The 22,524-nt window shown below is 40.9% G+C and overlaps 2 protein-coding genes across 2 annotated transcripts; one reads left to right on the top strand and one right to left on the bottom strand.

Moving 5' to 3' along the window:
• Positions 1-920: 920 nt before the first annotated feature.
• On the bottom strand, positions 921-11,864 carry prox2 (prospero homeobox 2). The gene is made up of 6 exons (XM_033643336.2): positions 11,799-11,864; positions 10,936-11,055; positions 7,846-9,473; positions 5,900-6,007; positions 4,177-4,371; positions 921-1,797 (listed from the first exon to the last, which is right to left on the bottom strand). The coding sequence occupies exons 3-6, from the start codon at positions 9,397-9,399 to the stop codon at positions 1,630-1,632; spliced, it is 2,025 nt and encodes a 674-aa protein (XP_033499227.1). The 5' UTR covers positions 9,400-9,473; positions 10,936-11,055; positions 11,799-11,864; the 3' UTR covers positions 921-1,629.
• Positions 11,865-11,923: 59 nt separating this feature from the next.
• dlst (dihydrolipoamide S-succinyltransferase) lies at positions 11,924-22,277 on the top strand. Its single transcript, XM_033642768.2, has 15 exons — positions 11,924-12,073; positions 13,081-13,114; positions 13,224-13,263; positions 14,043-14,104; positions 14,213-14,287; positions 14,415-14,470; positions 14,890-14,998; positions 15,956-16,135; positions 16,305-16,390; positions 16,541-16,638; positions 19,442-19,572; positions 19,951-20,024; positions 20,128-20,211; positions 20,320-20,487; positions 21,576-22,277. The coding sequence occupies exons 1-15, from the start codon at positions 12,011-12,013 to the stop codon at positions 21,708-21,710; spliced, it is 1,395 nt and encodes a 464-aa protein (XP_033498659.1). The 5' UTR covers positions 11,924-12,010; the 3' UTR covers positions 21,711-22,277.
• Positions 22,278-22,524: the final 247 nt, after the last annotated feature.

The following is a 22,524-nucleotide window of genomic DNA, read 5'->3' as shown; positions in this document are numbered from 1 at the left end:
AGAAATATCTATTAAAAGATTAGTGAGGTTTATTGTCTCCAGTCTTTGTCATCAGCCAATTCAACTAATGTTTTAATTTCCTTAATGTTATCATTTCTGATGTAATTGGTGCTTGGGTGCCTAATTGGTTTTCCTATTAAATGTTTGGTTTTTGCACAGTGACAAATGTAATCTCACACAGTGACAAGAAACTGTTTATAAAAGTGGTCCATGCTGTTGTGCAGTCATGTCTTTTTATTTTAAAGGCACCTTGTCGCCTTTTTGTTCAAGTTTAAGGGATAAAATTACCCCAAAACATGCAAATTTTACTGATGTGCTAAATACTTTAAAATGATGTTGTGATTTTAATTCATCACGTTTAATTCACTGCCGGGATTCGTCCGGTTTACACTAAGCCCAAGGCATCCAAAGTAGCTCATCTGTGATTTTTGTGACATCACCATACTTGTGTGTGCATGTGCTTGTGTGTTTGGGTGCTTGTGTGTTTGCGACTGGCGTGCTTTGAGTGGGTGCCTGGAAGAAAGAGTCAACGGGTTTGTGGAATTTTGCTTCGGTGGCACAACTGCGATATGAGGTCACCTCGGGCGTTAGTCATTAGGAGGGAATGCATTGTGGCTGTTTTTAAGACATGGCGGTTGTCCGCATCCGCACAGGCCACACAATGAATGCAGGCCTTAGAAAGTTGACTTGAATTGGCTTCGGTGAACAATGTGAACAGCATAGTTTGGGGGGCATTTAACAGCTGGCTGCTGGACGTGGATTAGAGGCACCTTAGGGGCTCGGCACGGGCTCACAGTATTTTCACGGGGAGGGAGTTAAACATTAAAAACAAAGCATTTACCTGGTGTGTCTTCTTTAAAACATGTTAATTTCATTATTACTGCCAAAGAAACCCACATCACACAAGTTCTATATTATAATTTAGTGCATCTTTAATTTCAATAATCATCCAGTACAATGTCTGTGAATGAAATATCTGAAAATGATTGTACTTTACATGATCTTTATACATGATAATAAAACCCATAACAGCCACTTGCATTATTTCCACATGCACATTCTGTCAAGCTAAAAGTATACAACATAATCATGGAACATTTTGCAACAAACAACAGCAGCTCATGTACATTTACACAACACACACACACACACACACACACACACAAACACACACACACACACACAAAATGGAATTAAAAGCAACTAATACTGACAGTAATGCCAAAAAACTATTTCAGTTAAGCTAAATCAAGCTACACTACAGTTTCATGAAATCAAAAAAGATTGATAACACATTGTAAACAGTTTTTACACACCTACAAACTCAGTAACTCTAAATGTTGAGGCAGATAATACGAGAAAACACTAAACAATAGAATAAACCACAACAGCATTAATATTTATCGATGATTGCTTGTCGGTAAAAGTAGAACATACAGCATTTTAGACTATAGATAGCTTATCAATATTTCAAATGATGTGACTGTGTGTGTTTTTACAGGTCTACAAAATGATTAATTATCCAACATCTACATTTCACCTCACTAAAATGCACTACAAGAAAGGATGAAATAATACTGTCAAGTGACTAACTCCAGCTCCTTCACTGTTACAATCCTCCACTTCAGCCTATAAATAGGAGGATGTCTTGAACTCATCGGGGACGTCGCTGTCCAGTTTACAGATCACCTTGTATATGGCCTTTTTCCAAGAGGGGTCTGAATCTTTGGTTGCAGAAATGGCACTGTAAAACTCGTGCAAGGTGATCTCAGCAACCTCCAGGAATCTGTCTGGAACCTGTAACAGAGGAGAAAAGTGGATACCTGTAAGTGAAATCAGTCAAGTAAGAACCATATTAGTCTTCATGTAATGTTGTGTTACAAGCATACTGAACAATCTATCTTCAGATTTCTCAAAGTCAAAAACATATGAAACGAAGACCTGTAGCGCAATTCTTCAAACACTCAAACTGATGAAAGGGAGCGCATCTCTTTGTTCTCTGCACACACACACAATAAATGCAACGCTGCAATCATTAGCTTTCATTTAGAGGCCTCTTTGATTAGCTAGTCTTGTTTTCTTGAACCTAAACTAACTACAGGGAGTCTACCCAGCGCTGTCAGGGCCAGTCAACAAAGCGTGATTATGAATCCCACCAGGAATATGGCAGAGGCTGAAGATTTAAATGATTTGACTTCAGATTGAGATGCTTCGGTTTTGGCATAAACGTGGTTAAGGATTTAGTGTTGATAAAGTTGGGGTAAGACTCTGGGAGCGACCCATGACTACAGCAGGACCCATTAAAATGCATCAGATGCAAGGGATGCTGGGAGAGAACCGCCCTGCAGCCCTTGTTTCCCATCCACTGGCCAGTTAACACAACAGTTGTTGGCATAAGTTATTTTTCTTTCCCTTCATCTCCTGACACAAAAGCATCCCTGGGAAAGGAATGTCTTGGTCCCAAGGTAAAGAAAACGGTCCCATCCCTTTCCCACCAAACGGCCTTCTCCCTCGGAATCCACAGCGTCTTTCTCAGCATTCCGCATCAGTAGCAATCTCGGTCTCGCTCAGGCGTACTGGTCCTCTAATCCTGAGTTGTTTTAGTGGGATTTTGCGGCTTCCTCTTCCCACAGTTTGATAAAGCATCACTCTGGAGTTTAGATAATAGCTGTAAAGGCTGGCCAGCCACAGGTGCAGTGTGACACACAGGTCAGCTGACAGGAGGGCATACTTCAGCAGGTTAGTAACTGCTGTAAAGAATGCGTCAACGCCAATGCTTTTAAAGAATAATTGGACATTTTGGGGAAAAATACACTTACTCACTATCTGACAGAGTTAGATGAAAAGACTGATACCACTCTTATGTGCGTCAGTTCAGTATCAAACTGCAGCCGGTAGCTTAGCTTAGCATAAAGACTGGAAACAGGGGGAAAAGCTAGCCTGGCTCTGTCTGAAGGTAACAAAATCTGCCAACCAGCATCTCATTTGTTAAGTCCGTGCAACAGAGCTGGTTCTACCAATTAAGCAATATCAGCAGTTAGGGCCCTCTGGTCTAGCAAAGACAAACAATAATGAAATAAAACAAGAACTGACAATATTTTGTGCCATTTTTGCCAACAAATAGTGTCAAAACAATAAGCTCAGAGGCAAGCAAAAGGATCATTTAGGCAGAATAAGTCAGTAATTTGACAAACATGTTGGAAACTAGCACTCTCTGGATTTTGTAGTTTTAAAAAATGCAATTTTGTGGTTTAATTAGATATGATAAATTAAACAAAATGAATGAACAAAACTAGGACAAAAGTCAACATAAACTGGAATATGTATCTTCACAAGCTATTCTTTGACAGTTTGCCAGTACTGCAGCCCATAATTGAATTTACATAGAAAAAATAAACATATGTGGTTATATATGTATATGATAGATAGACTTTTATAAATATTCATGGTGTTGGGGGTAATAGACAATGCTATATTTACTGTGGTCTATTAAGAGAAAGTGTTGCTGCAATTATGTGTGTTTAAAAATAATATTTACAATACATGAGTTGGTTCAGTGCCATGTTAACACCCTACAATGAGGGGGCCCCCAAAGCAAATCCAGCGTAGTGCCCCCAAGACTTTACGGCCGGCCCTGGCTCGTGATAATAAAAACAAATTTAAAAAACAAACAAAACAAAAACATATTATATGTTTATTAGGGGGCTCTTGAGGCGCTGGACCTTATTACCTTCGGACAGAGCCAGGCTAGCTGTCTCCCCCTGTTTTCAGTCTTTATGCTAAGCTAAGCTAACCAGCTGCCGGCTGCAGCTTCATACTGAACTGACAGAAAGGAAAGTGCTGTCAATCTTCTAATCCAACTGTCTGCCAGAAAACAAAAAAATGCATTTCCCTGAAATAAACGTTTTGCTTTAAGATATAGTTTTTCTAATGTATTTCCTCTCATTAGCTAAAAAAAAAAAAAAAGTTATTAGTGGATTACCCTGTGAAGCAGGAATGGAAAACAGTACTGAAAATATGTTCTAATTTAAGAAAATATTGCTCATCTGCCCCACAGTATATGTACAGCAGTTTCCTTTTGACACAACCTCATGAGCAAAAATCAGCTGGAATTATCTCGATGCAACCAACACAAACCGCAACATAAAAGAGGAATGACTCATGAGTGGCACTTACGTGGAAGTCATTGGCTTTATTGTAGTGCATGTTCAGTGCCCGGAACAGCTCTGAGTCCCTGCTAACTGTAATGTCTTTGACATCCTTGATGCCGTCAGCAATGGCCTGGCGGGCAAACTTCTCCATCTGGATGTAGTAGAACTCCCTGAAGTTACTGAACCACTTGATCAGCTGAGAGGTGATGCAGCGGTTGAACTGGAAATGAAGAGAAAGACTTTATTTTGTATTTGACTTTATGCCATTCATAAGTTCACAGCAGATTGACAACTGTAGCCCCTGCATTGAGAGAAAACTCTGTCCATCTGAAGCGTCCTTGAGCAAAACAAAGAATCCCTACAAGCTCCAGAAGTGCTTTTCTGACCTTTGATCTCTCTGTGAAGAAGGCAAATGAAAGCACAGATCATCCCTTTCAGGATAAATGAAAACTGTAATTTCAGGATTCAATTTTAGACTTTAATGAGAACATACCGAAATTAAAAAAAAATATTAATCTTCCATGCTTTTCAATTAAAAATCAAATGGCCGTCTGAAGCTTTGGCATTAGCCTCCCTCTCCATAATTGACTGAAAACCTGCGTTTGGTACCTGTAGGGCAAAATGCCACCAAATGGTCTGTCACTCTACGCGACATTAATTGCTCTGAGCTTTTCCCACCAATGTCCGGGGTGAAAAAACATCTGTCAGGGCTCTGTATTTCTAAACTCAGTCTTGACATTAGTCTTGTTATTCTATCTCCTCATCCAGAAAGACAGAAAAAAATGCCTAAGGGCTGGGCAGGCATCAAAGACGCTTCTTCTCTCTGGTGTGGTGGGTGAGAAAGCGGCAGCGTAAGGACAGAAGGAAGCTTCCCTCTCATTGACTCGGGCTGATAGGATGGAATCAGACACTGGGATTAGGTGCTCTTTTGTCCAGTGCCACTTCCCACCACAGGATTGTAAGCAAGGAGGAGACGTTCGCAGGGCTGCAGCAACAGCATCCTCCCCCCTGACCCCAGGGGTCAGAGCAGATTGTGAGGCAGGGGCCCGCACTGGCTCGGAGAGAAGTGGAAGGAGAGAAGATAGGATAGGATAGGATAGGATAGGATAGGATAGGATAGGATAGATGGAGGAAAAAGTAGAGAAAATGTGAGGGCAGGCGGGAGAGGAGGTATGAGCAGGAGGTGATAATATAACCAGGAAGGATGTGTTGTTCGTATTAGAGAACACTAAAAAGAAGAGATAATAGGATGAATGAGAAGAACCCACAACAGGAGACAGATAAGGAGACAAGAGAGAGGACAAAAAGAGGACACAGAAGAGGAGGCATGACACGAGCCCAAGGCCAAAATACACAGGATGTTGTGTTTAGGGCCGGCTCATCACCGCTTGTGCTGCCGCGCAAGTCTCTAATACCAACTCTCTGTTGACACTCAATAGCAATGCCTTGCCTACAGAGTCCTTTGTCACTCCATTTGCTGACTGGAGTGGCTTTTTTAAAGAGAGAATGCCCCTGTATCTCCCTCTGCCCCCAGGACATACTAGCAGCTCAGTGGCTTTGTTATTTAAACCCTCTGCGTTTTTGTTTCTCTCCTCCGACACACTGCTGATTTTTCTGTCCCGAACACACAGTGACAAGTAGATACCGTGGAGTCAAACGCAGGACAAACAATACTGCAGGTTGTTTGACACATTGAATAAAAATAAAAAGTGAGCTTTTTTTTTAACATATTCAAGAAAAAAAATTACCTTGACATCAGGGAAGAAGGTTTTCAGCACGTTGGAGCTGGGGTAGCGGGTGTAGAAGAACATTAGCTTTGCCTTCTTCAGATGGCTCGGGGTGAGACCCTCCTGGATGTTCACATTTACGTTAAGGCAAAAGAAAAAAAAAAACAACATAACCTGACAATTAAACACAACACACAGCATACAGTCCCATGCAAAGCGATAGCAGGCCAGAGTATTGTGTTGCCTCAATCTTCAGCTAAATTGAATTTCCCTAAAGAACAGCTCGGCATTAACCAGGGAGTCAATAATGACCCTAACATGTGCTTATTGGCAAAACAGAATTACGAATTAGATTAGGGATTTTTAATTAGAGAGCAAAGCACTTCATGCCTGGCAGTTAAGACAGCTTGTTGTGAAATGTTTGGAAAAAAGGAGCTGACTTTTGCATATAATTAAGTTGATTTAAAGACGACATATGTTGCGGAAAAATATACAGAAGAAATTGGAGAAAAAAGCAAAATGGTAAAATGTAATCCTAAAAAGTTTTTTTTCTAAGAAATGTGGTATAAAATAATTGAAATAGTGTCGCTCATCACATATTACACATATATTTCCTTCGTTGACAACATTAATAAATTCAACACCTTCTCAAGTTTTCCCCCTGTGGCAATGAAGATGCTCAGGAGCATTTTCCTCTGTAGTCCACCACCCTGCCTTAGGTCATAATATTTCCTTATCAGGTCACCATGCCATACATTTATTAGGGACCCCTACCTTTGAAATATGGAAGTTTGGATGAAAGATTTATGTGGTATTGTTCAAAGAGAAGCAGAGCTCTTTGCTCTGTAAAGATAAAGCGAACCCTGAGAGGCACCACATAATATGCCTCTCTAATGCTTCTGCGACAAGAGGATGAACAAAACTGAACACCTCTGTGACAATTTTGGGACCTGTTTTAAGACCATTTACTTTATAATGGGAGCGATTGTAAAGATTTATTTCAATTAACAGAGGCAAAGATGAAATGTAGATATTAATGGGATTATATTGATTGTGGGTGTCAGCAAACACGTCATTTTTAAAAACAAATAACACGTTTTTTCCATGCAACAACTTATCACAGAGGGAGTTCCTATGAGGCTTAAAAAAATGCTATCTTACACTGTATTTCCATCGTGTACATTCTGACAAAGGTACCCAACAACAAATGCTCAAGACAAGAGCTCAAGTATTATGGTTGGGAGGCACTTTTGGTTTCCACCAGCACTCAGATGTGACCTTTTAGATGCACCCCTATCACTCTGATGATGGAGAAATAGATCCTGCACCTTTTCAAGTCTGAAAAAACGACGCTTCCTGAAACAGAAACCGATGCTTTCTCTGCCTTTGAAAAATTGGCTTTTGTTCCTGGCAATTCTTATCAAAGCCTTGTATTCCTTTTTATTTGTCTTTTTCTAAACTTAAAGTCATTACTCTGCTCAGATTAAAGAAGACGCTATAATTTTCTATGGGGTTAGCAAGATCAAAGAAAAAATTCTCCTTGAAGTTTGTTACTGGAACTGTCCATGCTGCAATGAAGCTCAACCAGCCATTGTTCAAATGGAAGAGCTGAAATACAGAGAGTTTGTATAAAATAAAAAGGTAAATACAGTATAAGATATTATCAAACATACGCTAGTATGGAATAGTAATGGAATAGTACAGAATAATATGATGTGACATCAAAGTTTTATCTGTAAATTTGTCTTGAGAAAATAAAATAAATTTATAATAAGATGTCATTCTATAAGAGCTGATTTTCATTTTACACTGCACTTTCAGCCTACATATAATAAGAACAAACATCTGACATCTTGCCTCTATTTTTTATCATCATTATTAAACAATAAAGTTCTCAATCCTGCATCAAGAAAAGGCAAAAAGCAAAGCAGCTCTGGCTCAGAATATTTCTATAAGTGAAAGGATATGTTGAGTGACATGTAGGGGTTTCGTTCAGCCATGCTCTGCAGTTCACCACACTCGATCTTGACATGAGGGAGGCACAGATTGTCAACCGTCACTGCTCCCAGGGTGGAGGGACGAGGGTGGTGGCCGAGGTGGCTGGATGTCACCTTGGACCTCATGGCGATGGTGTCCCAGGGTAGGTCCACTGAGTCTGGGGAGGTCCTGTCCATTGATGGGGGCATGCAAGGGAGACCCCCGAAGTTGGAATGGGGCCCGTACTTAAGGAGATGCTCGAGGATCTGACTGTCATGCAGAGGGGTACTGTAATTGAACTGAAATGGTGTCTGGTGCACAGGGTAGGGCCTCTTCACTGTCGGGGTGACGGAGCTCAGAGGGGCTACTGCCGGCTTGCGGACCACCAGTGACAGCGCCTCCGTCTGGTCCTGTGGGCTTTGAGCCTCGGAGCTTTCATAATACTCCAAAGAGCGGGGTTTCACTGTGGCCTCCTCAGCCTGGGGCTCTTCCTGGTTGGAGCCGGCCTGCTGGCTTTTCCTGTCTGCACTCATGCTGATCTGCATCTCTGGAGATGAGCACATGCGCTGCTGGGGGGACAGGTCCAGCCCTGTGGAGGACGCCTTCTTGAACACCCTGTCCACACAGTCATTCACAGCCCTCGAGAGCTCCTGCTTCAGGGTTTCCTGCAGGTTCTGACTTTCTCTCTGGTGTAACAGATAACCAACGACTTTCATTTGGTCCTTACAGTCTGCAGTCACTCTGCTATTCTTCCTCTCAAAATCATCTTCAGTGCTTACGTAGAGAGACTCTGTGCTTTCTCCCAGGGTGTGGTGCTCAACGGCGACTTCGGCCTCATCTCTGTTGTTGTGTTCGGGGTCTTCCTGGTTGTAAACTTGAAGGAACTTTTCCTGGAGCTGACGCAGGAGCCTTTGCATGCTGTGGAGCTGCTCTTTCAGTTTGTGACACTCCTCATCCTTGCTGTTGCAGTTATCACTACTGCTGCTTCCGGGTCGTCTGCTTGCAGGTCCTCCAACACTGTGTTCCTGATGCTGAGGCAGTCGCTGCTTACGTTTGTTCTCCCTGTACGCTTCTCTGGCCTCCCTGGTGTCTCTCCCATCTGTGTCAGACCTCTCACTGTCTCCATGCTGCCTGCTGTTGGGAGAGCCCGCCATGACCCTGATAATGTTCTCTACTCTGGCTCTTTTGGCCTGCAGGTGGTCAGTCATGGGATGCTCCCCCTCCGGGCTGGCTCCTGTGGAAACATGTCCACTGGGAGAGGCAGCCTCCACCGTGCTGTCCTTTGAGGAGACGCTGCACTGGTCCTCCTGGCTGGAGTCAGCTGCAGTTGTGCTGGAAAGGTAGAAATGGCTTTCATCTAGTGCCCTCTTGTTGTGGATCGTCTTGCGGAGGAGTTGGGAGATGATGGATCCGCTGGAGTACGAGGCCAGAGGCTCGTCATACATGTTTCTGCGGAAGCAAGGCAACATGACGTCAGGTTTTTCATCCTCTAGGCAGCCTTCACTTGAGTTGTGCATGTTCTGGTCGGGAAGACTGAGGTTCATGCTCAATGAGAGAACTGGCTGAGGGTTTCGGCTGCACACGTTGCACAATCAGAGTTATGTGAAATGCAAGAAATCTGAAAGACAGAAAAAAAGAGACACAGTTAAGACAATAAATAATGAGAAAAAACATTTTAAAATATTGTTATTATTTATTGTTTAAAAATCCTATACATGTCATTTTTATACTGCTTATTGTGTATTTTATATTTTAAAATAAAAAAAGACTAGTGTTTTTTTTAATTTCAGATAAACAGTTGCACGGTACACAGCAAAGATAAGGTGTACTCATATTTAAAATGATCAGACTGATCTAACAGATATAACCTTCAGAGGTAATTCTGTCATTTTGTGAAAAAAAAGAAGCTGAAATTACAATAGTGATTGTAAAATATCTACATTAACAAGCAAATGTACAATTACTGTTACATATGATAAAAAATCAAAGCACCCTACATAATTTTCAAGATCCTCAGTTCTGTAAAAAAAGAAAAGAAAAGAAAAAAGAGAAGAAGAAGAAGAAATCCTTGATCTTAAGCAATAAGGGAGTGCGCTCTTTTGTGTCATTTCATCTTAGGGGTTGTAATAATAGATATCACAGAGGATAAAAAGAGCAATTGTAACATTGCATGCCCAGCTTCTGAAAGCCAGAGACCACGCACAAGAAACGGCTCTGTTTATACATTATTTACAAAAGAAAATATCATGAAAACCTCTTTATTTTTTCTTGTTTTTCATCTTAAGGAATGATCAAGAGACGGTCTTCAGTGGTAAAAAGTAAAACGCTCAATAACCTGATTCTACGGACACTGACTTCATTCCCTTTAAGTATTTATTTTATATTATTTTTTGTGCTGTAACACGTTAACTCACACAACCGACTGCAAGTGCTGTTGTTAAACTAATTAAAAATACCTGTGTATGTACAAATGGAACAGATGAACAGATTCCACTTTTTATTTCTGTATCAGTCCCACATATATTCTGATTTCTTACTTTTGATATAATTAAAAATTCTATCAGAAAGACTTTAAGGAGAAAATGTAAACAAGCAGATTCACTTATACCACAAAGCAAAGTTTGAGACAATTTAATTCTCCTATGATTTGTGAACAGAAGGAGTCATTTCAATGTTTCATTTATGTTTCATTTACTCTTCACAGGCAGGTGAAAGTATGACTGCCTGACGACCACAACATTTACCACAATTTTGAACTAATTTGTACATGAAACTTTATAAACTATACATAATCATAACAAGCAAACCAAGTATTTTTTAGTTATAAAAACTGAAACATTCATTTAACACTCAATAAACACTTTGACTCAATTAAAAACTCACCAAACGTGATTACAGTTCTCAGCTGTCCTGTGAAAGCAAACGTGTCAAAAGCACTTCTCATGAGAAACCACTAAACTGAAGTGATGAGTTATGAAGCGGTGTGAGCTGCAGGCATGCACTTTGTCACACTCTCACGGGGCTGCAGTTTAACCACGGTTCACACAGAGACACGGTGAGCGGCAGTGATGGGACCTTACCTGTTGCGCTGGGACGTGCTGCCGTGCTGATGGCCTGCGCAGACTGTGAGTTGGACAGCAGGAGAGTCGAGGCATCAGACAGACGGAGCTGGGGCGTGGCCATGTGAATGCAATGAGGTGCTGCATCACCCACATAATGTCAAGAGGAGGAAAATATTTGTAAGGTGCAGAAGGGATATTTATACTGGTTAATATGTGGGTTTCAAGACTACTTAGTTACCAAAATAGCAATGGCGGAGGCAAATTGAAAACATGCGTGGCACCAATATTCACACTCCATAATTCAGTTTCACCTATAACTGTTAAATGTATGCATAGGTGTAGATTTTGATGTCGTCAAAGGACAACAGAACAGGTGCATTAGGTGCTTCTCCCAATAAAAACCTTAAAGTAGCAAAGGACTTTGACATAATTAAAGATTTACACCCTAAATTGATGCAGAAAAGCCACAAATTGGGGTATAAAAATCACTAGAATGGAGAAAATTAAGTGTTTGATGCTCATCATTTTCAGTCAGAGCCCCTTAACACCTGAGCCCTTGGATGTAGACCTACATAAAGTAATATGAAATGCTCTGTTGCCAATCTGTAATCAGCATATGATTTTATTTGTATCCAAGGGCCAATTGGCGGCCCAGCAGTGGAGGATTAAACACAATGAAGGCAGGTGTGACACTTAAGTAGCCTGCACAAATTATATAAGCTATTTAATTTATTAAAACAAATATTTTCTCCATATTTTATGAGTCTGCAGTATATTTAACAGTAACTTTAACAGCAATGACATACTCAAAGTTATCTAATCTAATCTTATCATCTTATCTTATTTATATTCTATTACATTCTCCGTTATTACATTGTTACCTGTAGGCTATTTGTAAGTGTGGTTGTTGACATGGTATTTGTAGATTATTTCTCAGCGGTGTAAAGGTCAGAGGGGACCACTGTGAGGACTCCCCCCGCCCCCCCCCCCCCCACTCGGAGCACTTGGTTTATCCCACACTACTTCCTCGCTTCTTGCTCGTCGGTGTGACCGGAGTTCCCTTCCGCTGACAGGCTGCTGTCACACAGCCACCATGCTATCCCATTCCCGGTGTCTCACCAGGAATTTCGGCCGTTCCCTCTCTGCCATCCGCCAGGTAGGCGACAAGCAAATAAACCGTCACGGTTGCCACTCGCGACAGGTCTCCTCGCTGTCTTTGGCTGCAGGCGAAGGCGCAGCTTCTGTGTGTGTCCGGCGCTAACAGAGCCAGCATTAGCATTAGCTCTAGGCCACGGTCAGGCCGTAACATTGTAAGCCAAGGACAGTATGACACTTCACTCCACAGAGCTTTGCTGCTGTCAGTAGTAAAGCTTGAAGCAGCTCCCTCTGTGTTTAGTCGGTCTCACGTCTTTAAATGAACATTTAAGGTGTTTTACCCCAACAGGAAGTAGCTTGTCCATATTCAGTTAGCACAAACTTGTCCAATATTATGGTAGCTAGCAAGCTAGCTGTACTAAGTTAAGCTAAATGAACGGGTTGGCTAGCTTGTGCTTTTAGCTGTCAAGCTGAGGTCAAACTGTGGTTTATGTGCGAAAACGCCCAGTTTAGCAAACTTAACAAAAGTATTACGTAAATGTTTTTTACATTTAGAGTGCAACTTCCAGTCGCTGCATTTGAAGCTCACAGGAAAAGTCAAATGTCAGTAAAGTCCTGGTTAGTGTCTATATAAGTATGTCAGTGAGATTAGCAGTAGATCATTGAGCTGTTGTGCAGCTGCTTGAGTAGCTGCTCAGATAAAATGTATTTTAAACATTTGCTGGTGCTATTCCAATGCGAAAACTCAAGCCACCCGTTTGCCAGATTCATTTATTGATTATGTCAAAGGTCATCTTCAAGCGCATAGAAGTGACCTTTGACCGGCAGCACTGACATGTCTTCCTGTTGTTGGTTACACGGCTGTTTATTTACGACCCCAACTGTTGTATATTATCACAGCTAGACACAACACAAGTTATTGACCTCGATGACATTGTTATCCAACTAATGAGTCCATATTTCGCAGACATGTTATGCTTGTGAAACCTTAGAGTTTTTTGTCTTCACAGTATTTAACATGTACAAAGTTGCAGACATTTTGTAATGCTTAACTGTATCTTGTCACAGGGGAATAATGCATTAGCTCGTCGGGCCACGGCAGGTATGTGTGCTCATATTTCAAGCATGAAGCGTAAAATCCCTGTCATTGCTTTAGGACTGTCCTGCAGCAAGAACTTATTAACACTTTGCCCTTGTCTATTTTGTTACAGCTCTGTCGACTAGCCACTCTATTACTTTGAACAACAGTGTGTAAGTCCATGAACTCCTAAAAACACTGAACTATTTGAAAACACAAGCCACTTTACTGTCAAAATTTAAGTACACCCTCTCAGTTGTCAAGGCTGGCACACTAATACCCCTCTTCCACTTAAATCAAACTGGTTCAGTTCCAGTATTTACACCTAATTTTGAACTGCTCAGAGCTTTTCCACCAAATATAATTTGGTTCAGAACCCAAAAAGTTTGTTCTCAGCTGGAACCAGACAATAGCAGGTTTTTCTTGACCTGTAGTGTAAACTGTGATGACATCAGTGGGCGTGTCATATCCTACAGGTTGGAAAGAAGGGATGAAGAAGTCAAGTGAGAGATTGTCACACAAAAAAGAAAGTGCAGTGGCCTCATTAATAGTTGGTGCATGCATGCATAAAACAAGTATTTATAATGACAGAACAAAAGTTTGCAGGTAAACAGTGTACTGTGTTATTTCCCTGCAACACACTCTGTTGATGACACGTCCTTGATTATAAGGGCTCCAGGCAAAACTGGTGGAAATGTGGAGTGGTTGTCTAGATAGCACTAATTTTGTGGAAAATGGGTAAAAGTGTCATAGCTTTTCCATCCATGCACAGTCATGAACCTAGTTGCCAATTATCAGTATATAACATGTGCTGTTCCATACACTCAAGCCAAATCTAAATCAGCATTTTTTTTTTTTTGCACTCTTGGATGATAAATTGAAGTACTTTGGGAGATTTTTATTACTTGTCTGATTTTTTTTAAAACAAATTTCTGGGTTGTTTTTTCTTCAGAAAATCCAATCCCCGGTCCAGCGTCTTCCAAATCCAGTACTTTAGGACGTCTGCAGCCTACAGTATGTTTGAGCCTTCATGCCATTTATTTCTACACTTATCTCAATATGAAGCACAACCACTATTTGATGGAGTAAATGCATCTCCTTTGAATTGTCTTTGCTCTCCAGGAGATGAAGTTGTCACAGTTAAGACCCCTGCGTTTGCAGAATCTGTCACAGAGGGGGACGTGAGGTGGGAGAAAGGTAACTCCGTTTATTATGTAACAAACATAATGCGCTTCTGCTACAGATATCAGCCAAATCACAACCAGACTAAACAAATGATTACCAGTTTGCAGTGAAATGCTAAAATAAAGCTTTCCCCCTACAGCTGTTGGAGACACCGTCTCAGAAGATGAGGTGGTGTGCGAAATTGAGACTGACAAGGTAAAACTAAGTCATACAAATTCACCATGCTTGTGATTGCTGGTAGTTCAGAGGCTTTGCTCACAAAAGTGAAAGCCCTCAAAGTTTGTGGCGTAACAAATCAAAGTATTTGTGCATGTTGTCCTTTTCCCAAAATATCTTTCCACTTTACCCTTTAAAACTTCATATTTGTTGGTTGTGGTGTGAAAGACAAGAACATTTTCCCCAGACTGTGAATATTTTTCAGTAATATCTCATAAAACTGTAACAAAGACATTGACCCTGTGCTGATATTTAAGTTTACACTTATATAAATGCCTGCAGTGATTACTTTGAAATCTCAACATATATGCAATTTAGAAAATATCCTAGAACTATTCACATACAGTTTTGAAACTTGCATTATTTTGACTCTTTTATCCTTTGTTCCTTGCCATTAGACATCAGTGCAGGTTCCCTCTCCTGCTGCTGGGGTGATTGAGGAACTTTTGGTTCCTGATGGAGGGAAGGTTGAGGGAGGAACTCCACTCTTTAAGCTTCGAAAAGGAGGTCTGAAGTATTTTATTTTCATTGAAAATGTTGCAATATTGAAATAAAATAGTATTTAAGTGCCAGTTAACCCCAGGATTTAAAAACTATATTTTTTCCTCCTACCTGTAATGCTATTTATTAATCTAGATAGTTTTGGTGTGAGCTGCTGAGTGTTGGAGATATCGGCGATAAAGATGTCTGCCTTCTCTTACATATAATGGAACTAGATGGCACCCAGCTTTTGGTGCATTAGGGTCTGTGTCCACATAACATTTTACTCTGAGGGCCAACCTCTTTTTTTCAGTTGTTGTTGTTGTTGTCAAAGAAACAAAACCCACACATAGCATGTCATTCAAAAAAGTGCTTGGAGTGCTCATTTTTATGAAGTGTTCCCCAGCGCCCTGCCACTGCTTATATGGTGAAGAAAAACACTGTGTGCCCCTAAAGGGCAAAAAATTACATTTGAAAAACTCAACAGCAATATCTGTTTCCGAAAGTCATGACCTGGTTACTCACTGGTTACATGACCTAGCAACTACTTTGTTCTACTGAACTACACCCGACAACTGTATCACCATGCAGAATGAAGCATGCATAGACTCATAGAGGAGAGGCTTGTGCTGTGACAGTGCATTATGAAAACATAATGGCGTCCTCCTCCGCTGAGTGCTAACATTAGCTAGCTCAGTGATGCTAGGTGAGCTGGCAGTAGATGCATGCTTTCTTCTTTGCTGGGATACAGTTGGCAGGTGTAGTGCAGTCGAAAGAAATTAATTTCAGCATGAAACTGCTCAGGCAGACATCTCTACAGCCAATATCTCCAATACTCTGCAACTCACACCTAAACAATCTAGAATGATAATTAGTTCTACAGGTAAGTGGTAAAATATGTATTTTTTATTTAGGGTGAGCTGTCCCTTCAAGATAATATTCAAAGGCTGTCTTATCCTAACTGTTCACCTCTGCGTCTTTTAGCTGGTGCTCCCAAAGCTGCAGAAGCTCCAAAAGCCGAGGCGCCGGCCGCTGCAGCCCCTCCGCAACCTTCTGCTGCTGCTCCTCCTCCCCCTCCCCCTCCTCCCTCAGCTGTGGGCCCCATTCCCACCACTATGCCCCCTGTGCCACCTGTGCCAGCACATGCTATGGACACCAAACCAGGTTAGATGTCATGAGACAGACGGTCTGTGTCATGTGAGAACTGTTTTGCTTGACATCTGTGCTCTTGACCTCTAGCTTACATGATTAATCATTGAAGGCAGTGGCTTTCACCAGTCCCACTAAACTGATGTCTAGAGATACTAACTGCTTCATCGTGTCTTTCTCATAGTTTCAGCCATCAAGCCCAGCGCTGCTCCAGCTGCACCAGCGGCTCAAGCTGAGGGAGGGACAAAGGCAGCCAGGACAGAGAGCAGGGTAAAGTGCAGAAATCACCGAAACACCTAAATCACATTTGGGAGTATCTGATGGCTTTTAGATTTGCTTAATGGTCTAGTAGAGCGGGGTAAGGGTTGGGAACTCTTTACTGAATCTGCTAATTCTGCTTATTCTCATTTTTTGTTTTAGGTTAAGATGAACCGCATGAGACTGAGAATTGCCCAGAGACTGAAGGAAGCCCAAAACACCTGCGCTATGTTGACTACGTTTAATGAGGTCGACATGAGGTAGGAAACTCTAAATTAGTTGACCTATATCGTTGAGCCGTCAGTCCTATTTTTGATATTAAACGTGAAATGTGCCCTGCTGCATTACCACATACAAACAGAAGACTTTGAAGGAAACATCAGACCTTATAGCTGCATTTGTCAAAAATATGAATTCATTGATACATATTTATTCTGAATATTTGAAACTGTTTCAATATTCAGACACTGGTGCCTGCCGTACTTCCTGTCTGTCTCTTATTGTTAATGATTGCTACAGTCATTCTGCTGTTCTCTGCTACTAAGCAAGAAAAGAAAAGCCATTGTTGTTGTGTTATGCCCTTGGTATATTTGCCTTTTAATAAAAATTTTAACTTTTTTATAAGTCTTGTATTTAAGTTAGAAATTCCAGTATCGTAACAGCACTTCCTTATAGAGTGTAGGCAGTATGTATACAGTATACATACTGTATGTATATCCGTGTTAAAAGCCAGAAAAACACTTGCACAAATGGTTATAGATTGGAATCTGCCCAATAGGAAAAGCTTTTTGAAACCTGATATCCTCTTAAACACTGGAATGTAAATATTTGGTCGTAATGCTATCTAAAACGAAGATAAGAATTGTTAAAACAGGTTTTATTAATTTACAAGGAAATGTTATTGTCTGCACTTGCCCCCTGTGCTGAAGAGGACACTTTGAGGATTTCTTTTCCCCGCAAATGTGTGGTGTCAGCTTTCGGCTATTCAGGGTTTTCTATGTATCCTAATTAGATTGACATTGACGGTCTGGAGGAAGACTTCCCATGCTAGGGCTCATCTGGAGCCGAAGGAGCTAGTCAGAGCAGGAGGCTGGAGCATCTGTAGGGGCCCACAGAGACCTGCGCTCTGAGTGGAAGAGCAGCCTCAACCGATATGGGCTTTTATGACAGCCCAATAAGATTTACAGGCTCTAGAAAGTGAAGATTTTTATCGCTTCTTCTCTCCTTTCTCGGAGAGTCTGTGTCTTGGGAGGGGCTAATTATGTTAGGGGAGAAACCCTAGAGCTTCAACAGGGTTAGAGACAGGAAAACAAACAATTAAAAAGAGAGATACATGAGAAAAATGAGCAATGATGAAACGATTAGCGGGCCAATTTCAATAGCCTGAATTCACCACAATCTGTGACAGCATTCGATATAAAGGCATAGTTTGTTTTCCTTTGAAAATGATGTTAGAGTTATGACCTGTGTCTTTCATAACATGGTCAACAATATTTGAAAACTGTTTTCAATGAGTTTCTAGTATCTGTTCCTGTTTATCTTTAGTAAAAGTATACTATGCAGGAATTGTCGGCTGCTGTTTGTAAATGGTCTTGCCAGCAAACGTGATAGCCAACTCCAGCTTTTTCTGCTTGACATTTCGCCTCACTGTATTTGTGTCTTTTTCAATGCTGTGTCCACAATTGTCATAGCTTCCTCTTTGCCCAGGAACTTCCTGAACACAGCAAAATTAGAAGGAAAAAAAAACAGGCAGAGAGCAGAATCTCTGCTGCAAAATACACTGTTAGTCACTTCTACAGGCTTCCCATGCTTGTGAAATTCCTGCAAAGTTATGAAATCTGAAAACTGTTTTCCAGTCCTGGAAACTTTTTCGAATTAACAGAATGTTTTGGAAAAGTTTTGAATACACATTGTTCTGGCTAATATGTATAATATGTTTATTAAAAATCCTGAAACATATCTAATGTTAAGTGAAATATGTTCCTTGTAGTATTAATTTAAAATCTAATGTTGAGCTGTGTGACAGTTGAAACATCACTAGTATCACATGATACGTATAGACAAGCTATACATGGAGGTTGATGTCCCGATAAGCAAGACCAGTGTGTTGGGTCAATGATCCACTTGCATGGGGGAGGACTAAAGAGACATGCAGCAATCAACCTTAATTTATTAAGGTGTTGTCTAAGTTTAAGTTCAGGCAAAGTCTCAGAACAATTATTAGACATGTCCATAAAACAAACGCGTTTAACAAGAAATAAATGCATGCAGACTTGTCAAAATTATAATCCAAACACATGCTAATATGCATTGACATCTAAAACATCTTCACTTTTCTATCTGCCCGAAAGGGGCGTGGCCTTGATGTTTTGTGAAGTACCTGTATTTGCCAGTCTGGTCGACTGGCATATGCAGCTGGTTGGCAGTAGGAATGATGAGTGATAGCTGTTTACTTCTCTGCAAATGCCTGAGAAGCGCCCATTAAATGTAGCTAAACAGGCCTACCCATTTTAAACTACTTAAATAAAGTCATGGAAATGGTGAAAACTATTGTGAAAAAGTAATGGAAAAGCTTTGAAAATGAATTGTTAAAAATGAGTGGGAACCCTGCTTCTAGTGGGTCACAAGTGATGATTGAGAGAGATAAGAAAATCCTACACAATACAGATGTTAAAGTTTACATTTAAATGCGTGATGACCTGTTTCAAGCAAAAACCATATTGTCTTATTCTACCTAATACATGCCCAGTTTTGATGAACGTCATATATGAATGAACTCATACGAATTTGTTGTGTTGCTGTACGACAATGCGGTAACCAGCTCAGTTCATCTGTCCAAAGCTATAATCTAGTAAGCGCACATTGAATTTCGGATTCAGAGTCACAGATATCTATGAATTTTTATGATAAAGTCCATTTCCTTAAAGTAAGTCTTAAGTAATTTCTACAATAAGCACCTCAGTGCCCTCCATTTTTTTTAAGATTAATGTGTATTCAATTCTGTGTCAACTTTCAGGCTAAATTGTCGGTTGATGTATGCATTATTTTTCTGTTTCCCCGCAGCAACATCACAGAGATGAGGAAGACTTACAAAGACATCTTCCTGAAAAAGCACAACATCAAGTTGGGCTTCATGTCTGCATTTGTGAAGGCTGCTGCCTACGCTCTGACTGACCAACCTGCTGTCAATGCCGGTATAGATTTAACCTAAAAGACTGAGAAACCTCACTTTGTGGTCTCAGGGTGACTATGCCTTTGCACGTACGGGTACAAGTCACTGCACATTTGTGTGGTGAAGAAACGATTTAAGTTTCAGTACACTTCACTGCCAGACCTCAAAACCAACACTGACTTATTTACTGCCTTAAAACCACCCTGACCTATTTAGATAGACCATAGTGAAGCGGGGGGTCTGAATAAATAGTCTGTGGGTATCACCTTTCGCGGGTAAGAGAAAATGGAACAAGTGAAAAGGAAATTAGTTTTGGTGGAAATGTTGGTGTTATTTACAGTTTTAACTTGCATGCATATTTCTCCTGTGTAAAGTCTTCTTGCTTTCTTTATGTTTTTAGTAATTGATGACACAACCAAAGAGATTGTGTACAGGGACTACGTTGACATCAGTGTGGCTGTGGCCACACCAAAGGTGAGACAAGTGCATTATAATGTAATGGTTAGTGTAAGTACTTGATAGCCACTCCTCTGTAATGTGAAGGGCAGAAAATTCAGTCATGTCTCTTCTCTCTCAGGGTCTGGTGGTTCCTGTAATCCGAAGCGTAGAGGGAATGAATTTTGCTGATATTGAGAAGGCCATCAATGCGTTGGGAGAAAAGGTAATATTTTACATTGCATATTAATACACATTTGAAATAATGTCTTTGTTATAGTTTTTGATTCTTACTTGTTGTGAAAGGTTCATAATTGTGGATGTGTGTTCGTAGGCCCGTAAGAATGAGCTGGCTGTTGAGGACATGGATGGAGGAACCTTCACCATCAGCAACGGTGGTGTGTTTGGGTCCATGTTCGGCACACCTATAATCAATCCACCACAGTCTGCTATTTTAGGCATGCATGGCATCTTCGACAGGCCTGTGGCAGTCAGTGGCAAGGTTTGTTTCCTCAATATTGAATATTCAAGTACATAAAGTACACAAAATAAGACAACATATTTAGCATTATAATGGTCACATATGGAAAATGAATTGACTCTTCACTAAGCCCCACCCCTTTGTGGTGGACAGTCAAGCTGTGGGAGTAAGCATGGAGCTCACACTGTAACTAACTGCACTCCCTGAAGAAATATTTTCATATTTTTGTAAAAATTAAAGTGATTCCAGAGAGAAGCAGACAGAGGGGTCTACAGTCTGTGATTGAAGGATATATCCAGGATGTCAAACTGACTCAGCAGCAGCAACAGGTTAAAAAGACAAAGATAGTTAGAGGCTAAAGCCGAGCTATAGGCTACAGCTTACAGTGTAAAAGTGAACCACCACATCACTGCTGATCGCCACAGAAGACAATAAAAAAAAGGGGAAACTTTGCCCATATTGAAATAGCTGTGTGGCATCGCAGTGTGTGCAGATGAACGGTGTTTGGCTTCCCCCTATCCCCCCAGCCGCTGGACCTCTACTGGTGGAAATGTGGGGAGCTCCCGGGGAAGCAAAACAATGTTCATCTGCCCACACTGTAATGACACACAGCTGGTTGAATATCAGCAGTTTCCCTGCTTCCTTCCACTGGTTCCTGTAAAGCAGGGTGGGTTTTTATTCACTGCTATAGCCATTAAAAAACTAAAGCTGCATGTGTACATTGAGTAGGCTATACCCTCAGTAGCTAGCAAGCCAACCCTACACTTTTCAAGGTTTGTTCTTGGTTTTGGAGCAGGTTGTTTATGAGTATCACTATTACACGATGTTCCCCAGGCATAGCGTTCAGCTCGAAATCCAGATGAAGATGAAGAAAATCTGAAATGATGCATGAGACTAAATGGAGCACAGTGGTGTAGTTGTCAGACCCTTGACCCTGGCCGATATTATGCTATGATTAGCCAGTCTGCGTTCAATGGGTGGGACTTAGCAAAGGTTTAGTTTATAAAATGAAAAGCGATTTTAGTTGTTTCTAGTTTAAAAAATGGGTTTGGTTTGTTAAATCAGTGGTTTCTATTCTTACATGCACTGACTCCTTTTCCCTTGTTTAGGTTGAGATCCGTCCCATGATGTATGTTGCCCTGACGTACGACCATCGTTTGATCGATGGAAGAGAGGCCGTCACCTTCCTGCGCAAGATCAAGTCGGTGGTGGAGGACCCCAGGGTGCTGCTTCTTGACATGTAAATCCTTGTGAACTCCAGGCCCAACCAAACAAACCACCCTACACAAACAGTGGCTGTACTCACCTGATGAACATTATCGTAACTGCAGTTGATGTATTGTTGTATTGGTTAACTAGAGAGGAAAGAGGACTTTTGGGGAACAGTTGAGTTGTGCGATGGACATTTTTAAGGATGGCAGTGATAAAAGGTTTGGTGACGTTACAAAGAAGTGTTAGGGTCTGGGGTTTCTGTGGTGCTGGTCTAGATCAAAAAAAGGATATTCTATTACTCATATGCGCCATATGTCATTTTCTACATGCAACTGAAAACACTTTCAACCTGTTGAGAGATGAATGACAAACATAGATAAAGTGCGTAGTGTCATTTCATGATTTTGGTTGAGAGAAGAACAATGAATGAACATATTGGGCCAGAAACCAAGAAACACTATGTTCTGAAATGTCCAAACTGAGAATTTATGCCATCTGTTTCACACAAATGAGGAAAATTCTCTTTATGCTGTGTAAGAAAGACTATTTAAGAAAAAAAAGAAAGTTTTAAACAATAAAAGCTACATTACTCAACTGTAGTTTTTGTTTGGGATTTTTTTTGTCCTATTACATAGACAGTCTGGGTGGCTAAATTTAAAACATCTGGGGCATAGTTAGCAGTTCATCCACATGTAGTGCGCAGTAGCAACTCTCACTGAGGTGTCATTTATTCAGGTTTTTCCTTTAATGTGTCACCTGTCTGTATATTGGTTAAGATGAAAAAGTCTTAGAACCTCAAAATAAAAAGCCCCACCCCACAGTGATCAATTTGGAATGGCTTTGGAT

This window comes from Epinephelus lanceolatus, chromosome 15 (assembly GCF_041903045.1).
Source record: "Epinephelus lanceolatus isolate andai-2023 chromosome 15, ASM4190304v1, whole genome shotgun sequence".
Taxonomy (NCBI): domain Eukaryota; kingdom Metazoa; phylum Chordata; class Actinopteri; order Perciformes; family Serranidae; genus Epinephelus; species Epinephelus lanceolatus.
This window is presented reverse-complemented; position numbering and strand designations above follow the sequence as displayed.